The 26592-nt window shown below is 36.0% G+C and overlaps 3 protein-coding genes across 32 annotated transcripts in view; 1 reads left to right on the top strand and 2 right to left on the bottom strand.

The window, feature by feature from the left end:
* The window catches only part of LOC105226820 (mucin-5AC), a 39786-nt gene extending 25791 nt beyond the window's left edge, over window positions 1–13995 (top strand). For 23 of the 30 annotated variants that reach the window (XM_049459593.1, XM_049459606.1, XM_049459599.1 and 20 more), the window contains one exon: window positions 1511–1824. In XM_049459593.1, the coding sequence (XP_049315550.1) occupies window positions 1511–1804 (294 nt within the window). In that variant the 3' untranslated portion in view covers window positions 1805–1824. Of the gene's footprint in view, window positions 1–1510; window positions 1825–1855; window positions 2622–2734 lie in introns of those variants that run through there. The other 7 variants (XM_049459587.1, XM_049459598.1, XR_007423129.1 and 4 more) reach the window with 6 other exon arrangements.
* The window catches only part of LOC125779137 (uncharacterized), a 154822-nt gene that overhangs the window by 48376 nt on the left and 79854 nt on the right, over window positions 1–26592 (bottom strand). The gene's annotated exons all lie outside the window — the stretch shown is intronic.
* LOC125779185 (putative nuclease HARBI1) lies at window positions 14071–14915 on the bottom strand. Its single transcript, XM_049459827.1, has 3 exons — window positions 14797–14915; window positions 14520–14667; window positions 14071–14450 (listed from the first exon to the last, which is right to left on the bottom strand). The coding sequence occupies exons 1-3, from the start codon at window positions 14839–14841 to the stop codon at window positions 14071–14073; spliced, it is 573 nt and encodes a 190-aa protein (XP_049315784.1). The 5' UTR covers window positions 14842–14915.

The following is a 26592-nucleotide window of genomic DNA, read 5'->3' as shown; positions in this document are numbered from 1 at the left end:
AGTCATACCGTTTTAAATATTTTTAATGCTTATACTCTAAGCAGGGTATATTAAGTTTGCCGCAAAGTTTGTAACACCCAGAAGGGAACGTCGAGGCTTATGCCAAGCTATAGACCAGTTCCATTCTAAGTCAGGGTTACATCACATACCATAGAGTAAAGTCAGTCGGATGTTCGAAAATCCAGATATTAGTTATAAGGGGGTTAGGTCAAGTTTTCACTCGATTTTATCCATTTTAAGCAAAAAGATACACTGTAATGAGTAAAATACGCTCTTTCGCTTTTATTGAGATAACTTACATATTGACAGATAGTTGCGGTATTAAGACACCCGAAAGTTCGAAAATCTTTATATGTGGTATATGGGGGATAAGAAATACTACTTGTAATCAGAAAATATTTTCAGTAAAAGTGAGCTATAGGCACTGCGGTCCACATATTTAGTACCTAGGGACTGACAAACTTTAAAGGCACTATCAGTAAAAGAGTCATTGTACTTTATGTAGTTTTTAACAAAACCGTTATATGAAGATTGATTTCATCTATTTTCACACAATTGTAAGAAACCCCTGTCCTTACTTTTTGTCAAGGAGCATGTGCATCCAGTTTCATCAAGTTATTTTATAGTCATCTAGATATCAACTCTTCTCGTCATCCGTGATTATTTATGTATAATAATCCTATTTCAATCTCCTTAAGTTTCTGGTGATATAAACAACCGTTAGGCTAACAAAAGTAATATACTCTGTAGCAACATGATGCAAGAGTATAAAAATATTAATTTCAGGTGTACCGTGGCTATAATACTGTTCACAAAAACAAAATATTCCTTAAAAGAACTTGATCTTGATCGAATACTTTGTATGACATATACAAAAGTGAAGAACAAGTTCGCGTAAGTATCTTACAGATAGACAAAAGGACGTAACTAAAATTGCTAAACTAATCATGCCTATTATTTATATATATTTTTTATAAACTTCGTGACAAGCTAGGGTATATTAAGCTTGCCACAAAGTTTGGATATAAAAATTATGGAAAATTTTGAGCTCTTAATATCAATATAAACAGGTGACGCATTGTAATTTTGGTTTCCTATATAAATTACATTGGAATATTTTCCTATTTTGTTTGGATGTTTATGGCAATTGAAAAAACTAATGAGTAGTAAAAATGGTTATTTATTCTTTTAGGGAATTTAATGATCTACAAAATTGGTCAACAGTTCATTAAATATTGTTTTGCGAAAAAGGGCATTCCAGAGCGCCCGAGAACTTTTTTCTAATTATTAAATAGCTAGGAAAAGATTTATCGGGTTTACTTTAAATTTTTAAAATATAATTCTTTACGGTAATCTGACACAAATCGATTTTGTTAAAATTTTGACTACCCTAACCCCCCACGTAAAATAGCTCCATTAAAATCATTGCAACGCTTTTTTAAAATCCTATTTAATTGTCTGTTACGTAAATTTTATATTAAGAGTAACGATTTTGTTAATAACTTCTAAGAAACATTTTTCACAGATTCTTGGCTACACTAGTTCAATCTCGACCATTTCCGGTGTTATCAGTCCGACTAACCTAAGTTTGTATTCATCGCCGATCACTGGTGCATCAAATGCATCTCATAGGTCTACACCACGGCCACGATGGAACCCGCCATTCCTTATGGAAGATGAGTTTAGCATGATGCCACATTCAGTGTCCAGTACAAACTCTGAAAACGCTCCAGTGATATTAATGGAAGATGGTAAGCAACAAACAATTCATGTATACATTGCGACATTTACCCGGAAATTGTAAATAAAGGGAAACATATTTAATTAATCTATATTTATTTTGTCACCTTCACAGCAATCCTCATAGCCCAATGATTTTTAAGTCCTCGAAACACTTTCCATGAGCACCTTCAGCTCATTTATTGCATTTTTTTTATCTCTTTTATCGACTAAAAACGGGTTTCATTCCGATGATTGTTGACATGTGTGTGTCATCGGCAATTTTAATATTCTCCATAAATGTAGGATCGCAATTCGCATAATCAAGTATGTTCAAAGAGACTCTTTTCGGAAAAGATTCAGCCAAAATCATTCGAACGGACTCACGAGAGATGTCGAGCTTATCTATAACACTTGTCTGACAATTTTCAAAGACCATATCCTTCACTCTTTCAATATTTTCATCAGCAGAAGAGGTCTTTGAAGGCTTTGTCTCACTTGTAGGCTTGTGTTTTTGATAAAACTTGTGGGAGGTATAGTCGAGAATCACCAAATAGGACAAAATTAAAAAATATGGAAGTCACGTCTTTACTTATGGGCTTTTCAACGACTAACTTATTTTATACAGAATACAAAATGGAAGGGAAAACTTATACAGAGTTGTTTTATTTATTAGTACGATCTATTCGAGTTGTAACAGATAGTAACCGAATGCTTTTTCGTCAAAACTGAATCCACTACTGAGGTGAACCGACTTAAACAGCTGCTGTAAACAAACTGGTTGACAGATCGCGCTCATATTTGTCATATGATGTCTTACCAAAATTTACTTTTGAAGTATCATTTATGTGTATATTCTATATCATATTTCATATAAGTATAATATAACAATTACTGAGTTACTTGTAGTGTTTCATTATTTTCATTGCTTTATTTATATTTTTACACTAAAGGATATTTTTTAGTAGTGCTCAAGTAAAATTATGTCATTATACTAAAAAAATCTCAATTCCAGCTGGCCGATATAATGAAGAATATTCTCAGAATCGTGACTACATAACATGATTAAAAATACCAGTAGATGACTACCTTTAAAATAACTAGAACTGTTTAGATAATATAAGTTAGAGTTTATATGTAAGTTCCCATTTTAAGAGCTAGTGATTATATAAGGCAATTATAAATGTAGTTATTGAAGCATACATATATGTATACACATAATATGTGTGTATTTATACTATTAAACATACATATACATTTATAGGCACACTTCAAGACCTCGCCACGCCTTCCTGTGGCTAGGAGGTAATTAAATTATATTATATTATATCATTTGTAATTACTCGTTTTAAAGATACAATCACAAACTTCAACGATTACGATCACGAATAGATTGTAATGTGATATGTGAAGCGTAATGTATGTAAATCAGCATGCTGCCTTACCTATTATAACCTACTGACTGTACACAGTAGTTATAGTGTATAACGATGCAGGAGGATAGCAGAAAAAGGCACGTCGTATGCTCGATCTCTAATCAAATAGTACTGTATTGTTCAACATTCGACGAATGTACATAATTGCAAAATCGACGGTGATTTTTTAAAACAGGTCTCCCTTAGGACCTTCGATAGGACGAAACGGACGAAATAGCGTTTCATTTTTATACATAACAAGATTAGGCCTTTATCAATATGCGTTCATTTTTATACAGTAATACAAAATACGAAATTCAATATCTTACGGAAAATGTTAAAAACATCTTTTCATACGCATGATTTAGTTATTTAAGAAATGTATTTGCTTTCCAATTGGCTCAATTGGTCATGGTAGACTAATTCATACATGTGTAAAGGCTTGTGTATAAATCTATGTACATATACATACGTATATGTATGTATGCTTTGCTAGTGAACATTTAAATATAATCCCAGCAGATTTTAGGATGATCGTTTGAGACCTCCTGGATTAATCCTTAAGGAGATATCCTATACTCCCTATTACTCCTAATACTCGTTTGTAAATACACATAAAATTGTATACTCGCTTTTAACATTGCATGTCATGAACGCGAGTACTCCTTTTAACCTCCTAATGGAGATCTCTATGATTACTGCTATAGGAGATCTCTATGATTACTCCTAAAGGAGATCTCTATGATAAATCCTATATTATTTTCAACCTGCAATTATTTTAACAAAAACAAATTTTTATAATTTTATTTTTTATTAAAGTTTGTTAATTAAATGAATGTACATGAAATCTATTGTTTTTTTAAATTATAAGTGTTCCTGTAGAACTGAGCCTTACATTTGAGAAACGCCTTTTTGATCTTTGCCTCAAAATCAGGGTATGAGTAATCATCTTTTAAGGCCTCTAAAAATTAAACTTGTTAAAAAAATAGATGACATGAATTGAAATTATGTATTACCATAAAGAAATTTATTGAAAAGTGCATAATTCTTCAATACAACTTTTTTTTTGGCTCCATCCCAATTCACTTTTAAGAGCAGGGACTCCGCAATCACTTCATCCAAAATTTTTGATAGGGGTTTCTTTGAAAATTTTTGCTTCAGATACGCCACCTATATAAACTCAAACTGTTTAGTAACATCCTATCAAATGTATTTTATCATACTCACAATTTCTGCCTCAGGCTTATTCAAAAGCAAGGACTCTGTAGATGCTAAATCATTCATGTTTTTAATAGGAAATATCATTAATTCAATCTTCTTCGGTTGCAATATGTCAATAATCCGCTCCAGGAGTATAGTGTTCTGCGCCGATATTTCCTCTAGCTTCCGTATTCTTTGTTCCATGTTTTTCTGCCAGGAGGAGGTGTTTCGGGAAGTATTATTATTTTTTGATATAGGCACATTTAAATTTTGTGAGTTTGAATTTGCAAGAAGACTATTACATGCGGCCCTTTTTATTCGATTTTCAATTGCCCAAATGGCTAACTGTTTTGAAAGTTGTTCAGTTGGCAAACAAAAATCTTCTATCACTTCTTTCGAGCCTGTACTGCTTTCAACTTCTTCAAAAACTTCTTTAGAGCCTGCATCACTTTCAATTTCATTAACACTTTCCACATCATTTTCATTTTGTGTATTATTATTTTGTTTTTTATATAAATTATTTAATTTCTTATTCACTAGGCGTTTTAAATGCCTTTTAGAGTACATTTAATTAACAATTTAAAATATTTAATACACAATAGATATAAAACACTTACGTCTGCACGCTTTAAAAAACACAGTTGAAATGAACAATTGCTTTAAGACAAAAATTAACAGTTATTATTTCCCGTTAAATTGTAATTTTTGAATCAAAAGTACGATTTTTAAGCTACGAAAAATTAAAAAATCTCCTTTATTGCTCCTAAAGGAGGACAAAAGGAGATCAATCCTAAAATGAAGTAAAAAAAAATCACAATAGAATTATAAAATCACCTTTTTTGCTCCTAAAAGATGATAAAAGGAGGTCAACACTAAAATAAAATATAAAAAAAAATACAATATAAGAACAAATTTAAAAAATCTCCCTTACTGCTCCTAAAAGAGGTCAATAGGAGGACTCCTTCATTCCTCCTTTCAGGAGATCTCGCTTTTAAATCTGCTGGGTATATATAGTACATACATATGTATGAGGTGCATAATATTTTCGGTGTAACTTACACATTCAGCTATGTACTTATACAATATTTTATAAGTGCATATAAAATATTTTCAAACACCTATATAAATACATACTTGTTCATAATTATGTATTCATTTGTGTGAAAAGTTTGAAAGAAGTTTTTTAACCATCTTATTACACTATTTTATTCGAATTAGTGTTGAGAAATGCATATACATATGTACATATATAGTACGGTTACATGTTACATGTATGAGTGTAGTGGTCACAGTTATATGAAAATACATGTGTATGGGCATATAAGATTCATAGTTCATATACTATAAATACTTAAACACATTTGCAAATAAATAGCACTGACAGTCCTTATAGCCGGACATCTATAATTGGACAAATTTCATGAACACAACGTGTTCATTAATTTTTTCACATAAAATCAATTCCTATAGCATGAGAACGTTCCAAGAACCGGTCAAGGACAATATTTTTGCAATTCATTCATTCGTTTTTGGCTCACCCATTGGCTCGCATTTATTAGTTCAATAGAATTATAGTTTTAAATTGCTGCTGCTGAGTCTAAGAAGATATCTGAACAGTACCTTTGGCAAGACAAAAAACAGTGCGACCTTGGGTGCCTGTCTGTGTTTTCTGTTTAAGCTTTGTTTTAATAGGTACTAGCAAGTCAATTTAAGGATAACTTCTACTCTCCATAAACCGCTTACAAGTATTCGTTTCTCACGAGAAACTCAATAAAGAAAAGCACTATTATAAAATCGTGGACATATAATTAAAGCAATGAATGAAACATGAATTGGTGTCACGGTTGATGACTGGGTATGGTAGTTAAGAGCACGGCGGCTGCAGAAAAAAGAAACTATGTTTTGAAATAAATAACATGCATACGTGTGTGAGAATGCATAATTTGGGACTATAAGTGATTAGAGTACAAACCTCAATTGAGATACATACAGATATGATATGCACATAGAATATAATTACAATTTTTTCGCACTTTATTTAGTATATATATAGATAGTTGTTGCCACTATTTTTTATATGTATGTATGGGTGTGCAAATCGTATACTATATAATACTATACAATTTAGTCGAATATGCATATCGTTTATGCTATTGTCCAGTGTAGATAATATATTTAAAATGCCATGGTTCACATTTTACTTTTAACAAAATACATTTATATCGGTATTCTGCTTGAGACGATTGTCTCATGTCTCTAATTGTCGCAATCTTCATTTAGTGACTCTGTTAGTCAAGAGTCTTATTTTAATATTCTGGCAGATACAGTATACTACTATATAGTATACTACTCTTCTGTATCTGCCAGAATACCAAAATGAGACTCCTGACTAACAGAATCACTAAATACCTATTGTGACAATTAGAGACATGAGACAATCGTCTCACGCAGAATACCGATATTAGTTAGGTAGATCGTTTTGATTAGATTCGATCTAACGAGAGAATTTCGTGTTGCATTGATACTTTCTCCACACTAAAGAAATGGTGGTTAAAGGTAAAGATGGCGTCGGACTTAGTTCGCAGCGTTTCTTATTGATTTCAAAATTTTATTTAGTATAGAAAATTTCATGTAAATAAAATTTCAAAACTAAATTTAGAAAAACAAATACACACTATGAAATCTTCATGTTCTATACTAACATTTTTCCATATTTAATTGTGACTTTGCATAATAGTCTTAATATAACATTTAAAATATTTGTTGCAATCAATATTCAATTGGCCATATGTAACATGTGTATATGTATGAAATTTTGACCAAATCCAAACATATTTCTCATAAATTCAACAAAAAACATCCTATGGCAGGGCCAAATTCTTTTGTATTTCATAGTTAATTTAAAGTAAATTTTTTAACAATAAATAGAACTAGTTGACAGTACCTTTAACATTTTAATCTCAGTGTGCCTCTGCATTTTTTGTACTGTTTAAACTGTTTCATAGAATCCTTTTTTATTTCACAATATGCGTGCTGAAGGGAATCTTTGTCGAAATTCTAGAGGTATTTTCAAAAAAATCTATGTATTTTAAAACAAAAACTTATTTAAAATAGTACGTTCTTTGGGTCGCCACTAATATTATACTTAGGCGGCTTTAAAATTTTGTACTGAATAGGAACTTAATAAATTGAAGTTTCAATTGCATTAGTACCAATAACATTCATAAAAAAACGTGTAAGTATGTATGTATGTATGTAAAACGGTTGTCTATGACTCATATTCAAGATGGGGATAGGCTAAAAACTAAAGGGGTATTCTCTTGCTCTTGCAGATATTTCCTCTTGGTGCAATGGCACAACAACAAACACACGCAAAAAATTATTTGCAATGGCTGTAAAATATGTCAGACCAAAACCCATGTTTATTTTCGTGCAATGCCACGTAAAAAAATAATTGCAACCCTGTGCTAGCTGTCCTTTTACTACATATTTTGACGTTAAATTGTTGAGGCAGTTGAATTTTAAATAGATTTTATAATTTCTATTTAAATTATAAAGATTTGTTACAGTTTTTTTGTTAAGAATGAATGCACGCACAATAGTCTTTTACAATAAATTGATCGAATCAGCCGTTCATATATCACTAGATTGTGCAATGGGTGCTCTCGTGCCCTTGTATATTTCAGTATAGGATTTTTGCAATCGGCAATATTGCAAGAGCAAGAGAATCGCCCTTATATATTATCGTATAATTATGTAGATAGGAAGCTAGAAATTGAGGTTACAAAATATACAATAAATTCATTAATATTTGTAAGCATACAAGCAAGGGCTTATACTGATATAAACCAAAAGATTAAATTGAGACAATAGTAGATATAATTAGATTAGTTATAGTTAGATATGTAAATTAACTCAATAACGTTGGAAACTAATTTTACGAAATCGTAATTCATTAATGGAACACACTAAAAGGCATATAAATCAGTCTACAGCTATAGCGTACATGATTTATGATAATAAATGATACATACAAAAAATGTTTAAAAAATGTATGCTATAGGATATACATATGCTTGTATATAAAGATAGAGAAATCTCCGGTTAACTGAACTTGAAAATTTGTACATTAACTGTTTAATTATCTGGAGATTTTACTTATTTATACTCGTTTAGATTTGAAGAAGCCTGACTAAGCGAAAAGTTCAAGAACAATTAAAGAAAACGCTAAAATGTAATTTAAATATGTATTTTATTTAAAGTTAGTTGAAATAAATTGGTACTATATGGTAAACGGGCATGATCTCAACTAGCCCAATTTTTACAGATTTTGTGGTGGTTAATTTTTGTATTTTTAGTATATTAAGGTTACGGAGGTAAATTACATACATATGTGTATTTTAACATAATAAAAAAGCAAAAAAAACGGGTTTACGAGATGAATCACCTACTTCGAAATTTACCCTACAAGATGGAGTAACGATTTCGCAAACACATTGAAACATATCCAGCTACCCACACGGTTACAAGTCGTGCAATTTTCAATTGAATGGGAGAAAGTAAGAGAGGGAAAAACAATGGACATTCTAAACATATTGTAATATTAAAATGCAAGAAGAGGAAAGACGAATACACAATTTCCAAAAAGAAGAAAAAGGCAAAAGAGCGCAATTTCATTAGAAATTTTGGATTTTGAAGAGGTCTTTCTTCGATTGTATTATATTTTATAATTAACTAATCTAAGCCCACGGCTCCGCTTGCTCTTTGTTGTCAAGGATATCATTTATCGTAATAACAATATAATAGAATAGTTAAATTGGCAATCTACATCTACATCTTGACTTCGTAAATCACTTAAGGAATAGTACATACATAAATACGTATGATGTAACATCTTCACAGTCACTGCATCTGCATCGTATATCGTTACACATACTATGGTATGTTTGTATACCATATAAATTTTCACGTCTTTCCGTGCTGTGGTTCGGGCGCTATGCGCGAACATACCAAAATAGCGTTTCACAGTTTTGTTCACCTAACGTGTAGGGTTATATAGTAGCATAATAAGCATATCATACCACTGTAAACTGCAAAACTCGCTGACTAAACAATCTTTGCTTAGTAAACAAATTTCTTTACATGATCAATCTTTACAAATCAAAGCTTTCTATTCTCCCTCTTAATCTTTTCTGTATAATTTAGTCTTAAGCTGATGAATGAAATAAACGGACGGGTGTTCAGTAAATTCTCGCATATTAAAACATTTACAATATTGACCTTGAGCTACCTAGCCCGGTCATTTATTGAACTCAATTGTTGGCAATACGTAAGTGCCGCAGTTGGTAGGATAATAATTATTGATGCAATAGCTAGACTATTCAATTCTCTAATTCATTATCCGTAAAAGAACTTTCGCGAAACCTAAGCGGTAATCGGTTCAAGCCTAAAGAACAAAATTCAACAGTGAACTGTGATTGTGCTAAAACTTAAACAGAAGTTTAAGAAGACGCTTTAGAAATTGCCAGGGTACCCAAACAAAAACACAATTAAAACAACAGCCTAATAAAAGACACCATTTAATCTTCAACCCGAGAAGTGCACCCAAACGAAGACACAACACCGAAATAAGCGAATACCCAAACTAATCAACCGTAAACCATAAATACACACAATGGCAGTAGCAGCACCAGTGTCGATCTCTCTCTCTGACTCGAATATGATTCAAGTCGAAAAGTAAATATCCGCCGTAGAGAGTTTCCAAGGTGACTCGAGCACGTTATACACGTTTATAAGCAGTATCGATTTCATCTTGGTCTTGTATTAAACCGCAGACGAACGGCAAATACTCATCATCTTTGGACATATACTGTTCATACCAAATGAACACATCCCTGCACTGTCCTCCTAACTGGTCTAAATACGAATTAGAGGACAATGCAAAAAACACCCAAAAGCGCCAACATAACAACAAAAGGACGCAATAAAACGAATCACCAGAGCGGACGGATATATACAGGCGCAAAGCCTTACAGCAGCAGCATCAGCAGTTACAACAAAACTCTACAGCGGCAGTATTAGCAGCAACAACAACAACACTAGCAGTAAAACCATCATCTCAACGCGGGAAAAAATTGCTCACATCAGGTTCTACTTAATTTACTTATATTTATATACAGTGAGTGTCAGCTTAATTGATGCAGTCACAAAAATAATCTTTAGATACTAATAACATTTGAATTAAAAAAGATATTCCAAAAAATTAAAAGCCAAAATAAAGAGCATTATTTCCTCTTAAAATTTTAAGTTTGTGAAAACCAAAATTTGAATTCCAAATAAATGAAATGTTTGTTTTTAAGAGGAAATAATGCTCTTTATTTTGGCTTTTGATTTTTTTGAAAGTCTTTTTTAATTCAAATGTTATTAGTACCTAAAGATTATTTTTGTGACTGCATCAAGTAAGCTGACACTCACTGTATGTATAAATAACCCCTTAATTATACAAACCCACACAATTGTATTTATTAACATACATACATGTACATTAAAGTGGGCCAAAAAAAGTTTTTATTTTTATTTTTCTTAGTTACCATGAAAATCTCATCCGACATGACTAAAAACAAATTCTGGTAAGACCTGAGCTCTTAATATTAATGTTAAGAGGTGCCTCATCGACATTTTTGATTCCCATATAAATAACACAGGAAATTTTGTTTATTTTGTTTGGATTTTTAATGTACACAAACAAGTACTTGGTAAGCGAGAATCAACACTTATTCTTATAGGAAATTTACCGATCTACAAAAAAGGTCTAGAACATTTTTTGGCTGAGACTCTTTCAAAGTTATTCGTAGTTAAAGTCCAACAAAAAAATATAAAACATGATTTCCACAATTTTTCATCTTATATTACAAATTGATGGCTAATAAACATAACAAATCATATTTTTTCGATTTATCTCAGTTTTATTTTATTAATAAATAAACATAATAGAAATTCATGCAATCTTGTCATCTTAATTGTTAATTTTCATTACTATTTTTGTATTTTACCGCTTAAGTCATTGTAACTATCGATCTTAGCAACACCTATATTTTTTTTTAATCATTTTATTTATTGGATCTGCTTTTTCTTAAAGCCTAACAGTAAGCTATAAAATCTTAAATCTATTTAAAAACTAGACAGGCTCAAGCAAGTTATTGAGCTGTTTTGGTGATGTGTCGCTCTTTAATACGCAGGAATATCTCTTCTTTTAAATCGTGTTTGATCACCGGAATGTACCAAAGCACAGAGTGTTAAGACCGATGATATCAATATCATCGGCATACGCCAGCAGCTGTACACTCTTATAAAAGATTGTACCTGCTCGATTCAGTTCTGCAGCTCGAATAATTTTCTCCAGCAGCAGATTCAAAAAGTCACACGATAGGGAGTCGCCTTGTCTGAAACCTCTATTGGTATCGAACGGCTCGGAGATGTCCTTCCCGATCCTGACGGAGCTTTTCGTGTTGCTCAACATCAGTTTACACAGCCGTATTAGTTTTGCGGGGATACCGAATTCAGACATCGCGGCATAAAGGCAGCTCCTTTTCGTGCTGTTGAAAGCAGCTTTGAAATCGACGAATAGGTGGTGAGTGTCGATTCTCCTTTCACGGGTCTTTTCCAAGATTTGGCGCATGGTGAATATCTGGTCGGTTGTTGATTTACCAGGTCTGAAGCCACACTGATAAGGTCCAATCAGTTTGTTGACGGTGGGCTTTAATCTTTCACACAATACGCTCGATAGAACCTTGTACGCGATGTTGAGGAGGCTTATCCCACGGTAGTTGGCACAGATTGTGGGGTCTCTTTTTTTATGGATTGGGCATAGCACACTTAAATTCTAATCGTTGGGAATGCTTTCATCCGACCATATTTTACAAAGAAGCTGATGTATGCTCCTTATCAGTTCTTCGCCGCCGTGTTTGAATAGCTCGGCCGGCAATCCATCAGCCCCTGCCGCTTTGTTGTTTTTCAGCCGGGCAATTGCTATTCGAACTTCTTCATGGTCGGACAATGGAACGTCTGCTCCATCGTCATTAATTGGAGTATCGGGTTTGCTTTCTCCTGGTGTTGTGCGTTCACTACCATTCAGCAGGCTGGAGAAGTGTTCCCTCCATAGTCTATGTATGCTCTGGGCATCGGTGGCTAGATCACCTTGGGGGGTTCTACCCCGCCGCCGCATCTTTTCGTAGAATTTTCGAGCATTACCCCTGTCGGCCAGCTTATCGTACTCACGCATTTCGCCCCCTTTCCTTTTCTGTCTACAAATGCGTCTCGCTTCCCTCTTCAACTCTCGGTAACTATCCCATCCCGCACGTGTTGTGGTCGATCGTAACGTTGCGAGGTAGGCAGCCTGTTTTCTCTCCGCTGCGAAACGGCACTCCTCGTCGTACCAGCTGTTCTTTTGCACTTTCCGAAAACCAATGGTTTCGGTTGCACCTGTACGTAAGGAGTTTGAAATGCCGTCCCACAGTTCCCTTATACCGAGTTGTTGACGAGTGCTCTCAGAGAGCAGGGCCCGAATCGCGGCACACGTTAACGAGCGTAATTTAAGAATATTTGTTGTTTTCGGATCGTTGTAGTCGCTATCGAATAGGCACTTTCGAAATTTGAAATTTTCTCATTCGATAACGAGTTCTTGTTTGTACGAAAGAATCGAAATTTCATTCGTTAGCTATTTGAGAAACGTTATAGCACAAATTGAACAAAAAATTTGAATATATCCGCTAAAAATAGTCCGAGGGGCAAAATGTAAGTAATTTTTCATTTATTTAGTTTATTTAAAATGTGATATAATTATAACTAATAATTTAAGGACCAATGTAAACAAAATAAATATGCGTCAAAAAAATTTGATGAGTGACCTTATGCTACAGCATCAGGACTTGGCAAAAAATATTTTGCCTACTTGTGGGCAAGGCAAAGTTGCAGCAAATAAGCTATGGGAGGCGTTGACTTTAAAACTGAACGCTGCCGGGCCACCGATGAAAGATGCTAAATCTTGTCGAAAAGTAAGATAAATAAAATAATAGATGATTAAAATAATAATAAAATACAAAAATAGGTATTTGCTGACCAGAAGCACAACATAAAAAAGAAAATTTCTTTCAATAAAGCCTCAAAACAAAGGACTGGTGGTGGTCCGTACGAGGAAAAGCTATTAACTGCAGCAGAAGAGCAACTCCTCCAAGCTACGGGGATAGATGTTGCTGTAGAAGGGTTGACTGTAGTAAAATCTTTTGGAAATGTAGAGCCCGAAGAAGGATTAAATGAGTTGGTAGAAATGATTATAGATAGCGAGGAAGAAGATCCGACTCCATCCACCAGTCGCAGTGCGACAAAGTCATGTAAAGCGAATCCCACTGTCGAAAGTGAAAAGCTTTCTCTTTTAAAATGCAATTTACGCGCATATGAAGTAACGCAAGCGCAAATAAATAAAAAAATTGAGAAACTACTTGCGCTAAAGCAGAGATCTCTCCAAATAAAAGAAGAGGCACATGCTGCAGATATGAAAATAAAAGCTGTAGAGTTGGATATGATATGTTGGTTATGGATATGTTGGCTTGATATTTTAAAGAGAAAAATCCATAAATAAATACCAATATATAAGATATGTTAATTTCAAGTTCTTTATTGAAAATATATTTGTTAAAATAAAATACTTATCAATACAAATGTTGTTGGAACGTTTAATTCAATTATTATCTAAAGACAACATAATGTGATCTCTAATTTTATGACCAATTTTGGTTAATTGAGTCTCATTTCCGGTATCTATTTCTGTATCATTATTTTCGTTTACAAAATATCTGCAATATGTTGAATTTTTATATTGTATGCAAATGTTATGCAACGCTGCACATACATTGCCGAACTTTGCCATCTTTTCAGGACTATACCGACTTCTTTTATCATTGGTAAGAATTTTCCACCGGCCTTTCAGTATACCAATGGTTCGTTCAACAATACAGCGTGCTTTTGCATGGATTTCATTAAACCGTGCTTGGCACGAGCCAACTTCGGGGTTTCTAAATGGTGTCAAACACCATGGTTCCAAAGGATATCCAGAATCTCCTGTTAATTGAGAAAATACGTAGATATGTTTATAAATATATTTTGCAGCTGTATAAGTGCATATATTACCCAAAAGCCACACATTTCTCATATTGTTTTGATTATATGCTTCCTCCAAAAATCTCCTCTGCGCAGAATGCTTCCATACAAAGGAATCGTGAGCGGCTCCACCATATTTTGAATCAATAGCTAAAATTCGATGTTCGTAATCACAAATCTGCAAATATATATATGTACATACATACATATTCGTAAGTATGTGGTCTACAAATCCAAATATATATGTATATAAATGCATATGCTATGTATTTATGAGTACATCCATGTGTACATATATGCGACTTACTATCATTGAATTAAGACTGTGGTATCCTTTTCTGTTGAAAAACATATGTTCATTCACAGTTGGTTTTTGAAGGCCAAAATGTGTACCGTCAATACATCCGATAACTAAACATTTGTATATTTATTTTTAGCATCTTTATTTAGTCGACAACATACCTCCTGGAACTTTATATTTCTCAACAAAGTATTTTGTGGACAAAGTTTTGTCTCCATTTCATTAACTACGTCCCCTACAATTTTACACACTGTGCTTTGACAAATTCCAATTAAAAAGTCGTTTCCAACTGAGTGTTGATAGCCTCCACTCGCCAAAAGGGACAAAGTCGCTGCTAATTGAAGAATTGATGGTACTGCGGTTGACAAATGTCCGTTAAATTCTATTTCCGATAAGATGAATGTAAATGCGTCTTTGGTCAGTCTAAACCGCTTCCTGAATCTGTAAATGATTTAAAATAATAATATCTATACCAAGTTAAGCGATGTAATTAAAAATGTTCTTACGCTGCTTCAGGTAAAGCCAGGGGATTTATTTTGTCACGGATCCTGGACCTTATGGCCATTTGCTGATGTTCTTCATCTGATTCAGATGAACTTGAATAAAAAAACACGTTAGGGTTCATTTTTTTTGCCTACAAAAACTAAATTTAGTAAATTTATATATGTATAAACGTATAATAAATTTGAATATTTACATTCAATTCCAATTCAAATATTTCTTTCTTTTGTTTTGTTTCGTTATTCGAAAATGTCATTTAGAGCTACACCAGGGAAGTTATTTCATAAAATTTCTATTCGTTTCGTATCGAGTGCGACGATCCGCACACTCGACACGTTACGAAATTTCATTCGATACGATTACTTGCTCGCTCACGACTGCTGCGATTCGGGCCCAGGAGTGCAAGCCGAGTAGAAAATCGTTCGGCTGTCTGTTGTGATTGCAGCTTCTCGACGTCGAACCTTCCTTGTGTTGGCGTGCGTTTTTTGCTGCACAGAGGCGGGTGCGAATTTTGGCTGCAACAATATAGTGGTCCGAGTCGATGTTAGGACCTCGGAGCGCACGCACATCTAAAACACTGGAGACGTGTGTTCCGTCTATCACAACATGATCGATCTGGTTGGTGGTTTTTCGATCCGGAGACAGCCAGGTAGCTTGATGTATCTTCTTATGCTGAAATCTAGTACTACAGATAACCATATTTCGGGCACCGGCGAAGTCGATCAGCCTCAACCCATTTGGGGATGTTTCCTCGTGGAGGCTGAATTTACCGACCGTAGTGCCAAAGACACCTTCTTTGCCCACCCTGGCGTTGAAGTCGCCAAGCACGATTTTGACATCGTGGCGGGGGCATCTCTCATAAGTGCGCTCCAAGCACTCATAAAAGGCATCTTTGTTCACATCGTCTTTTTCTTCCGTCGGGGCGTGGGCGAAAATCAGCGATATGTTGAAGAACCTCGCTTTGATGCGGATTGTGGCTAGACGTTCATTCTCCGGAGTGAATGATAGTACTCGGCGACGGAGTCTCTCTCCCACCACAAATCCAACACCAAACTTGCGCTCCTTTATATGGCCACTGTAGTAAATATCACAAGGACCTACTCGTCTCTGTCCTTGTCCCGTCTATCGCATTTTTTGGACGGCGGTGATGTCAGCCTTTATTTTCATGAGGACATCAACCAGCTGGTCAGCGGCACCTTCCCAATTAACACATTCCAGGTGCATGCCCTTAATTCGTAGTCCTTATTTCGTTTGCCATGGTCGTCATCAAAAGGGGGGTCTCTCATCCGAGGCTGTTGGTTGATTTTCATTGGGGGTGTTTTTTTACGTGGCGGGTCCCAAACCCAGCGCACAACCCTAAGTAGGGGATATTTCGCCTTCTCACTTTAGCTCGCCTTCAAACGAATGTTGTTAGGTTACCCAGAGGGTACTTGGTCAAAGACCGGAAGCCGTGAGCTGCTTGAGTCATATGTAAAAGAATCGTTTCTGGCCACTCCCAAGTGAATGACGATCAGAGAACTATCCTCACTTGCGTGAACTTCTACACATGACTCCATCCTCCTCCCATGGTGAACACGTGATTGTTCTAAGCATTTTCGATGGAAACCTTTCTAATATATCAATATTAGTTGCACAGGTCGTACCCCACAGTTGAATGCCATACATCCAATCGGCTTTATGACCGCATTATATAAAAGCACTTTGTTGTCTGGGCTATGTTTTGAGTTTTTATTTAAAAGCCAATTTAAATTTGCAGCTCTAATCTTCATACATGTTATTTTACTAGAGATGTGTTTTCTCCACGTGAGCCTTCTATATAGGTGAATACCAAGATAATAATTACGATTAATGTTTCTAAGTCATCGCTCACACAGAGTAGAGTTCAAAGTTTTTGTTTAAATTAAGTACTTAAAAAATTGATTTTATTAAACGATTATCGATATTTTGTAAAAATTCTATGGTTACATCGCTAAACACTCGATAAGTTTTACGAAAAATATGCTTTGTTATGTTTATTAGCCACCAATTTGTAATATAAGAAGAAAAATTGTGGTAATCATGTTTTATAATTTTTTGTTGGACTTTAACTACGAATAACTATGAAAGAGTTGACTCAGCCAAAAAATGTTCTAGACCTTTTTGGTAGATCGGTAAATTTCCTATAAGAATAAGTGTTGATTCTGGCTTACCAATTATTTGTTTGCGTACATTAAAAATCCAAACAAAATAAACAAAATTTCCTGTGTTATTTAAGTGGGTATCAAAAACATTAATATTAAGAGCTCAGATCTTACCAGAATTTGTTTTTAGTCATGTCGGATGAGATTTTCATGGTAACTAAGAAAAATAAAAATAAAAACTATTTTTGGCCCACCTTAATGTACATATGTATATATTACACGTACAAATATATATACATCTGAATTGTTACCCAATTTCTAAAAGTTTTTATTTTATTTGGCACACCGGCAAACTCACGTCGATCACCCCGACATTTTGGTCCTTCGAGCCGGATTCGTATTTAGACGAGTTAGGAGGACAATGCAGGGATGTGTTCATTTGGTATGACCATTCCGGCCGCCTTGCAGTGTCTGCGAATAAAAAGATTTTTAGATCTGTTCTGATTTGGGTAGATGAGTATTGTTATGAACGGGTTGGAGGTATACTTGGGGCTTACACGGTGCTGTTATCGGGGTTGAATAATCCGGGTTTCATCAATCTTGGGTAGATGTAAGCTCCCAGTTCCAGCATGATTTTGTCGTCTATCCAAAGTGTAGGGTCGGCTAGGACTAAGTGGTCGAGCTTCTTAATGATTTCGTCACTTAAGTCACGATTATAGGGTCGGGTCGGTAAATCCTGCGTCAATAGGCAGTTAATTTCGATATGCCAGTCGGAATCAGTTTATGATCCTATGACGACTGTGCATATACGATGCGAGTCGAGGTACGTTTTCGGTAACCTCAATCTCTGAACCAGTTCTGATGCAATTACAGTCACCTTTCGGGTCGGGTTGATTATGGTTCGTATTTTATTCCATTTGCCACCGTGTTTAACTTTGATCATGACTGTTGGTATGAGGGTCGGCTTGGCCAGTAACGTGGGTAGATCTTTTTGTCTATGCAATCTTTCTTCGCTCTTTGATGATTTCGTTGGCTCTTTGCAGAACAACCTGGGGTGCCCATGTAGGGTTGAATGGTGTTCCCCATTACACGTGGCACATCGTTTTTTACTTGTGCACCTTTGGGTGGAATGTGATCTCGCCAAGCAATTGACGCAGTACTTGTATTTATTGACTGCGTCAAACTTTTCGTTGATATTCATTTGGTTGAATTTTGAACATGTTACCAGTCTATGATCTTTTTTACACAATCCACAGGCGACGTGTTTGTGTGTTCGTTTTGATGGACGGCTGATAGCACGCCGAGCCGTGCGATGGGTACTTCCTCGTTCTTCCCAAATAGGGGAAAGGCTGATGGTACGTCGGGCCGTGCGATGCGTATTTCCACGCTCCTCTCGAATGAAGGAGAGGGTCGCTTTAAAGCGATGCAGGCGTCTTGCCAGGGTTCCTTCGTCGGAGAGTGGGCTGATGCTACGGGTTACGCTGAGTGATCGCACAGTGAATGTGGGGCTGCTTTGGCGGCTGCAAATTGACTTCGTACTGCTTTGAGGGGCCATGTTACTATAAGGAAATAAGATTAATTATTTGGTAAAGTGACTATTTTGGTTATTGGGCGGGTAATTGTTCCCTGAGAGGTACGTATGTCAACTATTCTTGCTTTATTGTCTGCACCGAGATACGTTTTTTCGATGCGACCAAGTCTCCACTCATTTGGGGGTAGAGTTTCTTGACGTATAACTACCATATCGTTAACGTCTATGTTGCGTTGAGGGTATTTCCACTTATATCTTTTGTGGAGTTCTTTCAAATATTCTTCTTTCCATCGTTTGCAGAAGTGTTGATGGAGTATCTTCCGTTTTTGCCATCTTTGTGCGGTGCTGGTCTGCTGGAATTAATAAAGGGGTACCTATTAAGAAATGGCCTGGAGTTAAAGGTTAAAAGTTTGTTGGGCCTTCACTTAATGGGCTTAAAGGGCGAGAATTCAAGCAACTTTCGATTCGGATTAAAAGGGTAGCTAGTTCTTCGAAAGTGAATTTCTGGTTCTGAGACACCTTTTTCAAGTGGCTCTTTAAACTTTTCACTCCTGCTTCCCAGAGTCCACCCATGTGGAGGATGAAAGTGCCATTTGATGTTTTGGTGCGCTTCACTAGTTGTTAATTGAGTTTTCAATGACTTCATGAATTCTCGCCGATCTTTAATTAAAAGTTTAGACGCTCCAACAAAATTAGTACCATTGTCCGAATAGAGATCGGCGGGACATCCGCGCCTGGAAAAGAAACGTACGAATGCGGCCATGAATGCGTTGGTGGTGAGATCACTTACTGGCTCTAGATGTATTGCTTTGGTTGCAAAACAAACAAATACGCATATATAACCTTTTGTGATCAGACGTGCTCTGCCGGTGTAATTTTTTATGTCGTAGGGACCGGCGAAATCGATTCCTGTTGCTGCGAATGGACGGGTTAAGGTGGTACGTTCTGCGGGTAGTGCTGCCATAATCTGAGTAGTGTTGCGCGTTTTGCACTGATGAATGGTAGACTTGATGAGGGTTTTCAGCTTCGGTATCCAAAATTCCGAACGCATAAGTCGTAAGACTAGCTGGTTGCCGCCATGAAAGGTTATTAGATAGGTAAATTGGGTGAGTAGTTTGGCTAATCGACTGCTATAGGGTAGTATAATCGGATAACGCTCGTTGTATGACAATGCCGCTGAATTGCTCAACCGACCATTAACTCGCATTATTCCTTTGGGATCGATTAAAGGGTTTAGTGTCAAAATTGTACTTTTTTTTGGGTATGCTGGTTTTTTGGGTTAAGAGTTCATACTCTTCATGGAAATACTTCTTTTGGGATAAAACATTTAGCTTCGTGCGGGTAGTGTTGAACTCTTCTGGTGTTATTTCCAACGTTGTGTATGACTGCTGTGATTTATTGGGTGACGCATTCGAACAGAATCTGAACAAATATGCTACAACTCGGATGGCTTTGGATAAGGAAGAGAATCTATCCAGGATATTCTCTTGTGTTGTGTTCACTAAGGTCCTGATTGGCCGGAGTTCCAGTGTTGTATCGATTGATTTTTTGGTAACTGGCCAGTATTTCGGGTTGAGCGTTAGTCATTGGGGTCCGTGCCACCAGAGGTCATTGTTAACCATTTCCAGAGGTGTGCTTCCGCGAGTAGCTAGATCTGCCGGATTGTCTTGACTTTCGATGTGAGTCCAATTTTCGGTTCCAACCTTTTCTGCGATTGTGGCAATTCGGTGGGATACAAAGGTTGTCCATGTGCATGGGGGTTTGCTAAGCCATGCAACAATTGTGGAATCCGTCCAAAGGTGAGTACGGTATTGGGTTATACTTAGTTGAGGTAGGGTCGCATCCACTAGATTCGCCAGGAGAACAGCTCCACAAAGTTCTAGCCTTGGTAAAGATATAGTTTTTATTGGGGCCACCCGAGTTTTGGATACCAAAAGGGTTGTCCAGGTATTTGCGTTTGTAGAAACACTGATATATAGGGCTGCTGCGTAAGCTTTTTCAGATGCGTCAGAGAATCCATGAAAATTGATGATCGCCGATGTCGAAAAGTGGGTCCATCGAGGAATTTCAATGAGATTTAAGGAATCGTAGTCCTTTATGAATATTTTCCATCGATGGAGGGTTAAGGGTTTCAGACATTCATCCCAATCAGATTTATCCAGCCATATCTATTGCATTATTATTTTAGCTGTGACTACAACGGGGCTGAGCCAACCACCTGGGTCGAACAATTTTGCTATAATCGATAGTACTTCTCTTTTGGTATACGACGTTTTATCCTGAATAGGGTTGATGAGAAAAAAGAACGCGTATTTTTTTGCATTCCATGTAATTCCTAGTGTTTTTGTGTTATTGGATTCCGGTAAACTGAGTGAGTTGGTATCCAATAGATGTTCTTGTGGGATTCCACATAAAACTTTTGGGTCATTTGAGGTCCATTTGCGTAGGGCGAATCCTGCGGACTTCAAGGATGAAGTGAGTTCATCTCGTGCTAATATCGCTGTTTGTACGTCGTGTGCTCCTGTAAGTGCTCCTGTACTCGTATATAGAACGGAACATCAGCGGCGACATCATTCGCACCCTTGGGGTAACCAACCTGACTAGCTGGAAGGAACTAAGAACACAGCCCATCCTTAACAACAAGCCACAGGTACAGAACTATCAACTACTGGAGGAATTCAGGAATACATCATACAAAGGTAACATCCGCAAATTTTTAGAACAAGTCGAGAAAAGAAGGCAAATACTAAACAAAAATTAGAATTCGAAAACGATACGTCAGAAACTATTTCCTTTTCCCCAACATCCACCTTCTTATACTTACTCACAACCTAGTGATGCAACCACCCAGACCAAACCCACCATTTAACCGGCATAGTTTATTTGACCGGAATCGCTTGGGACCCAATTACGTAGGTGTACCAACTAATTTCCAACCAAGGGAAAATATGACAACTAATAACACCGTTAAGAGACAGAGACCATCAAATGGCGGACAGTCAAGAATGAGTAAAGAATAACTGAGATACCAGGAAGAAACACCATGTCCGTCTGATTACCCACACAACCAAGCTTACCCCTATTGTCCGTATAATCCATATTATCCTCAAGTTGACCCCCATATTATCAAGCTTACGACATTCCTAGCTCATCCTATGATACTCCAGAACAAGGACTTGATAAAACAAACCAAACGAAAGAAAGAAAACCAGAACCAAATGACAACGAACCACATAACATGGAGCAAGCAGAAAATTTCCGGCTAGCAGCCCCGGATCAAGCCAATACATAGTAATTAAAACCAATAATAACACTCTAAGGTGCTTTATTGACACCGGTTCCACAATACATAAATATGTTGACCAAAAATATTTTCAAAACACCTATCCAACAAACTAAACATTCAATTCACACTAGTAATGGTCCTTTAACTAACTATAAATTAAACTAAACCCCTGCCACCGAACAACTATTTCCTACTGCCCAAGAATTGTTAATTCACCATTTCTCAGACCATTACGATATATGTATTTTTTTTTGTTTCAATATCTTTATTTATTTATTGAATCTGCTTTTTGTTTTAAAAGCCTAACAATAAGTTATAAAATCTTAAATCTATTTAAAAATTAGACAGGCTCAAGCAAGTGATTGATCTGTTTTGGTGATACATTGATCCTTAGTACGCGGGCATATCTATTCTTTTAAGGCGTGTTTGATCGCAGGAATGTACCATAGCATTAGCCAAGGAGTTTGGGTGATCACGGAGTTTACATATATATTTAATTCTGCTGTCTTCTACTTTTTTCTTTACCATAGAAATACCAAGGTCTTTATGGATATTTTCATTATTTCATATTTCCATGGTGAACACGTGATTGCCATACATCCAAATCGGCTTTATGACCGCATTATATAAAAGCACTTTGTTGTCTAAACTAAGTTTGGAGTTTTTATTTAAAAACCAATTTAAATTTGCAGCTCTAATCTTCATACATGCTATTTTACTAGAGATGTGTTTTTTTCACGTAAGTCTTCTATCTAGGTGAATACCAAGATAGGTTACTTCATTTGCTTGGGGTACTAAAATATTGTTAATTTTTATTGCCGGACACATTTTTGGCCTAAGAGAAAATGTAACATGCTTACACTTTTGTTCATTCACATTTATACGCCAGTTGGCTGGCCATTCTTCGACAAACCTTAAGTGCTCGGCTAATATTCTTGATGCTATTATGTGGCATTTGTTACGTCTCACTATAGCTGTGTCGTACGCAAAAGTTGAAGTTAATACATTGTTAGCTGTTGGAAGATCTGCTGTATATATGATGTGCATATAGAGTTGGGCCTAAAACGCTGCCCTGTGGTACACCAGCTCCTTATCTGTCTTTCATCAGATATGAAATCTCCTACTTTTACCATAAATTGTCTATTATTTAAATAAGACTCCAATGTTTTATACAATTCTAAAGGTACCTTTTAATTAATCTTATGTAAAAAGCCTTCATGCATCATCTTATCAAACGCCTGAGATACATCTTGAAATATTGCTGAACAGTACTCCCTGTGCTCAAATACTTTCCTTATCTCGTTAGTAATTCTATTTACTTGCTCTATTGTGCCATGTTTCGCACGAGAACTCAATTGATGCATTGGTATTGTATTATTTTCGTGGAGGAAAGAAGACATCTTTGATGGTAATACTTTTTCAAATACTTTTGAAAGACAGGGTAGAAAACTAATTAGTCTGTATGTTAAGTCTTTCCCAGGTTTATCTATCAAGATAATCTGAGACTTTTTCCATGAAATTGGATAGTATCTGAGATTAAGAATGGCATTGAAGAGCAAGGAGAGCACTTCTACGGCAATATTTGGTAACTCAATTAGCATTTTTGGGGTAATATTATCATGTCGTGGTGACTTTATTGGATTAACTTCTTTTATTATTCTATTAACTTCAGAAGAAGAAGGCCTAATAGACACATGTGACTCGTTTGCGGTATTGGGCAAGGTTGGCAACTTAAAGTTGTTCTTTGGGCAATTGGGGTGAAATACCTTTTCTAAGTGATTTGCAAAGCAATTTGCCTTATCCTCACCACTACGTAGCCAATTACCATTCAACTGTCTTAGAGGAAGGTGGAGTCTACTAGTGGCTTGAAAGACTTTTGGGCTTTCCAAACGGAGTTTTGCCTACTGGAATTTGGACACAGTTTCTTTATATAATTTTCCGTGTTGTGTTCTTCCTCGCGTTTAAGCGCTTTTTTCAACTTTCTAATAGCAGAAGCGGAGTTGAAGGGGAGCGATTTAACTGCCATTCACGCCTAGCTCGCCTTTTCTCATTTACAATTTTCTCTATTTCATTATTGGTGATCTTTCTAAAACCAAAAGGTTTATTGTTTCTTTTTGGTGTTGCCAATACAGCTGCATTAGATATTACGTCATTAAATACTCTTATATTTTCATCAATGTCTCTTCCTGTATTTATTTTGCAATAAATATTGATGTGGCTACTGATATATTTTCTATACTTCAACCAATTAGTTTTATGTGATGTTAGAGAAACTGCTGGCTTAAATATCAAATTCTGTTCGTACGAGTATAACTTTATTAGTACAGGAGAATGATCAGATGATGAGTCTGCACATGTATCAGCTGTCATAAGCGATCTGTCTATATTTTTCACTACAGCAAAATCTATTTAGTCTGGTATTTTTTTCTATCACTGGACCAGTATGTCGGCTTACCAGGAGATATTATATCCAGCTTATTATGCGTATTCATAATAGTGTAGTACAGCTGTCATCCTTTCACATTAATAAGACGTTTGTTTCGCGTTGTAATCTCCAGCTACTAGAAATCTTTGACCTAGTGTTCCAAAAAAGTTTTTAAATTCGCTTTCTGTAATTTTAAAACCTCGAATTTTTAGTGATGTTGTTGTAGCTTGTAACTTGGAATATCATAAGATTCTAGAGCATAGTGGCTTAAACGATTTCTATATAATAAACACTGCCGTGTCACCATGCGCTTTTCCATCTGGATGATTTGTGACATAGAGTCTAAATCGCGGTATACTGAAATTATTTTTATTTGTTAAATGAGAATATCCTTTATCCCATGAAGATCACATATTTTTAGAACACTCTGCATTGCTAGAAAACTTATTTCGACTAGACCATTTAAATATAGAAGAAAAATATAAACTAACTAATCTACTAAAAAATTTCCAAAATATCCAATACCACTAAGGTGATAAACTGACTTTTACCAACCAAGAAAAACACACTATTAACTCTACATATAACGCCATATATTCAAACTATAACTACCAACAGATCTTCGAAAAAGAAGTAGATAATAAATTCAAGACATGTTAGAACAAGGAATAATACGAGAGAGTAACTCACCATATAACTAGTAGCCCCATCTGGGTTGTACCCAAAAAGGCAGACGCTTCCGGACAGAAAAAGTTCCGTATTGTGGTTGACTATAGAAAACTAAACGAAATCACTATATCCGACAGATACCCTCAACTATGAACAGCCTACTTCGTCAGCTTCTAAATAAAAATTGCTTGGTTTACTGAGATGATATTATAGTCTTTTCCACCTCATTAGAAGAACACTTGCAATCCTTACAGGTACTTTTTGAAAAACTTTCACAAGCTAATTTGAAACTACAATGCGAATTTTTAAAACAGGAAACAATATTTTTAGGACATATCATAACTAAAGATGGAATTAAACCAAACCCCGACAAAATAAGAGCCATAGTACAGTACCCACTGCCAAAGAAATTAAAACTTTCTTAGGACTCACAGGTTACTACAGAAAAGTCATACCTAACTTTGCCCACATAGCTAAGCCCATGACTAGATGTTTGAAAAAAGGAGCCAAAATAGACACCAAACAAAAGGATTACATAGAAGCATTCGAAAAATTAAAACTACTAATCTCTGAAGACCCAATTTCAAAAATAGCGAATTTTGAAAGAAAATTCGTATTAACTACAGACGCAAACCTCTTTGACGTTGGTCGCCTTGCCGTGGCGAAAGAGCTTAAGTAAGAGTAAAGTGTGCATCCCAAAGGAAACGCACTCTAATCTTACGAACTAAGAGGGACACTTCATAATTTCCCACAATAGTGATATGGATGAATAAACCCTAGGTTTTACGCCCATCTCCTATTGTGGAATTGTGAGGATACCCGAACCAACACCACCCTAAGCCAAGGTGTCGAGGTACCCGTGCCAAGGGCTGAATGGTCAGCGGGGGGTAATAAATAGCTGATCGCGAACAGTCCCCACCGATGCCCGGGCGAGGTCGGAGGTATAAATCGCCTTCTCTCCGTATACCGGCTCTGCGGACGAGTGACCAACCCTTTCCGGCTTACTCGTGGGACCAAAACATGAACGTAAACAACAATAAAACAGCAACAACAACAACAACCATGACGACGACAACAGCGACGACCACGGACATGAGTTACAGGAATCCTATAACGGAATCCGAAGAGGACGAACTGCTTGCCTCCAGCCAGGAGACAAGTAAGAGTACTACCGGACGTACCAACCAAAGTACACCGGTAGATACAGCAGACAAAATATCAAATTTACCAACTACCTCCAAGGCTGCTATGAGCACCAACCAAAGTGCAC

This window comes from Bactrocera dorsalis, chromosome 6, assembly GCF_023373825.1.
Source record: "Bactrocera dorsalis isolate Fly_Bdor chromosome 6, ASM2337382v1, whole genome shotgun sequence".
NCBI classification, from domain to species: domain Eukaryota; kingdom Metazoa; phylum Arthropoda; class Insecta; order Diptera; family Tephritidae; genus Bactrocera; species Bactrocera dorsalis.
Note: the sequence above shows the minus strand (reverse complement) of the source record. Positions and strands in the feature narration are given on the sequence as shown.

What these genes read in the sequence shown, in the direction of transcription:
- LOC125779185 (XM_049459827.1), bottom strand. Translation starts at nt 14,841, where the DNA reads ATGTTTTTCAACAGAAAAGGATACCACAGTCTTAATTCAATGATA. An exon ending in ACAGTCTTAATTCAATGATA is followed by an intron (nt 14,668 to 14,796) that starts GTAAGTCGCATA and finishes ATATATTTGCAG; the next exon opens with ATTTGTGATTACGAACATCG. An exon ending in GAGAAATGTGTGGCTTTTGG is followed by an intron (nt 14,451 to 14,519) that starts GTAATATATGCA and finishes CTCAATTAACAG; the next exon opens with GAGATTCTGGATATCCTTTG.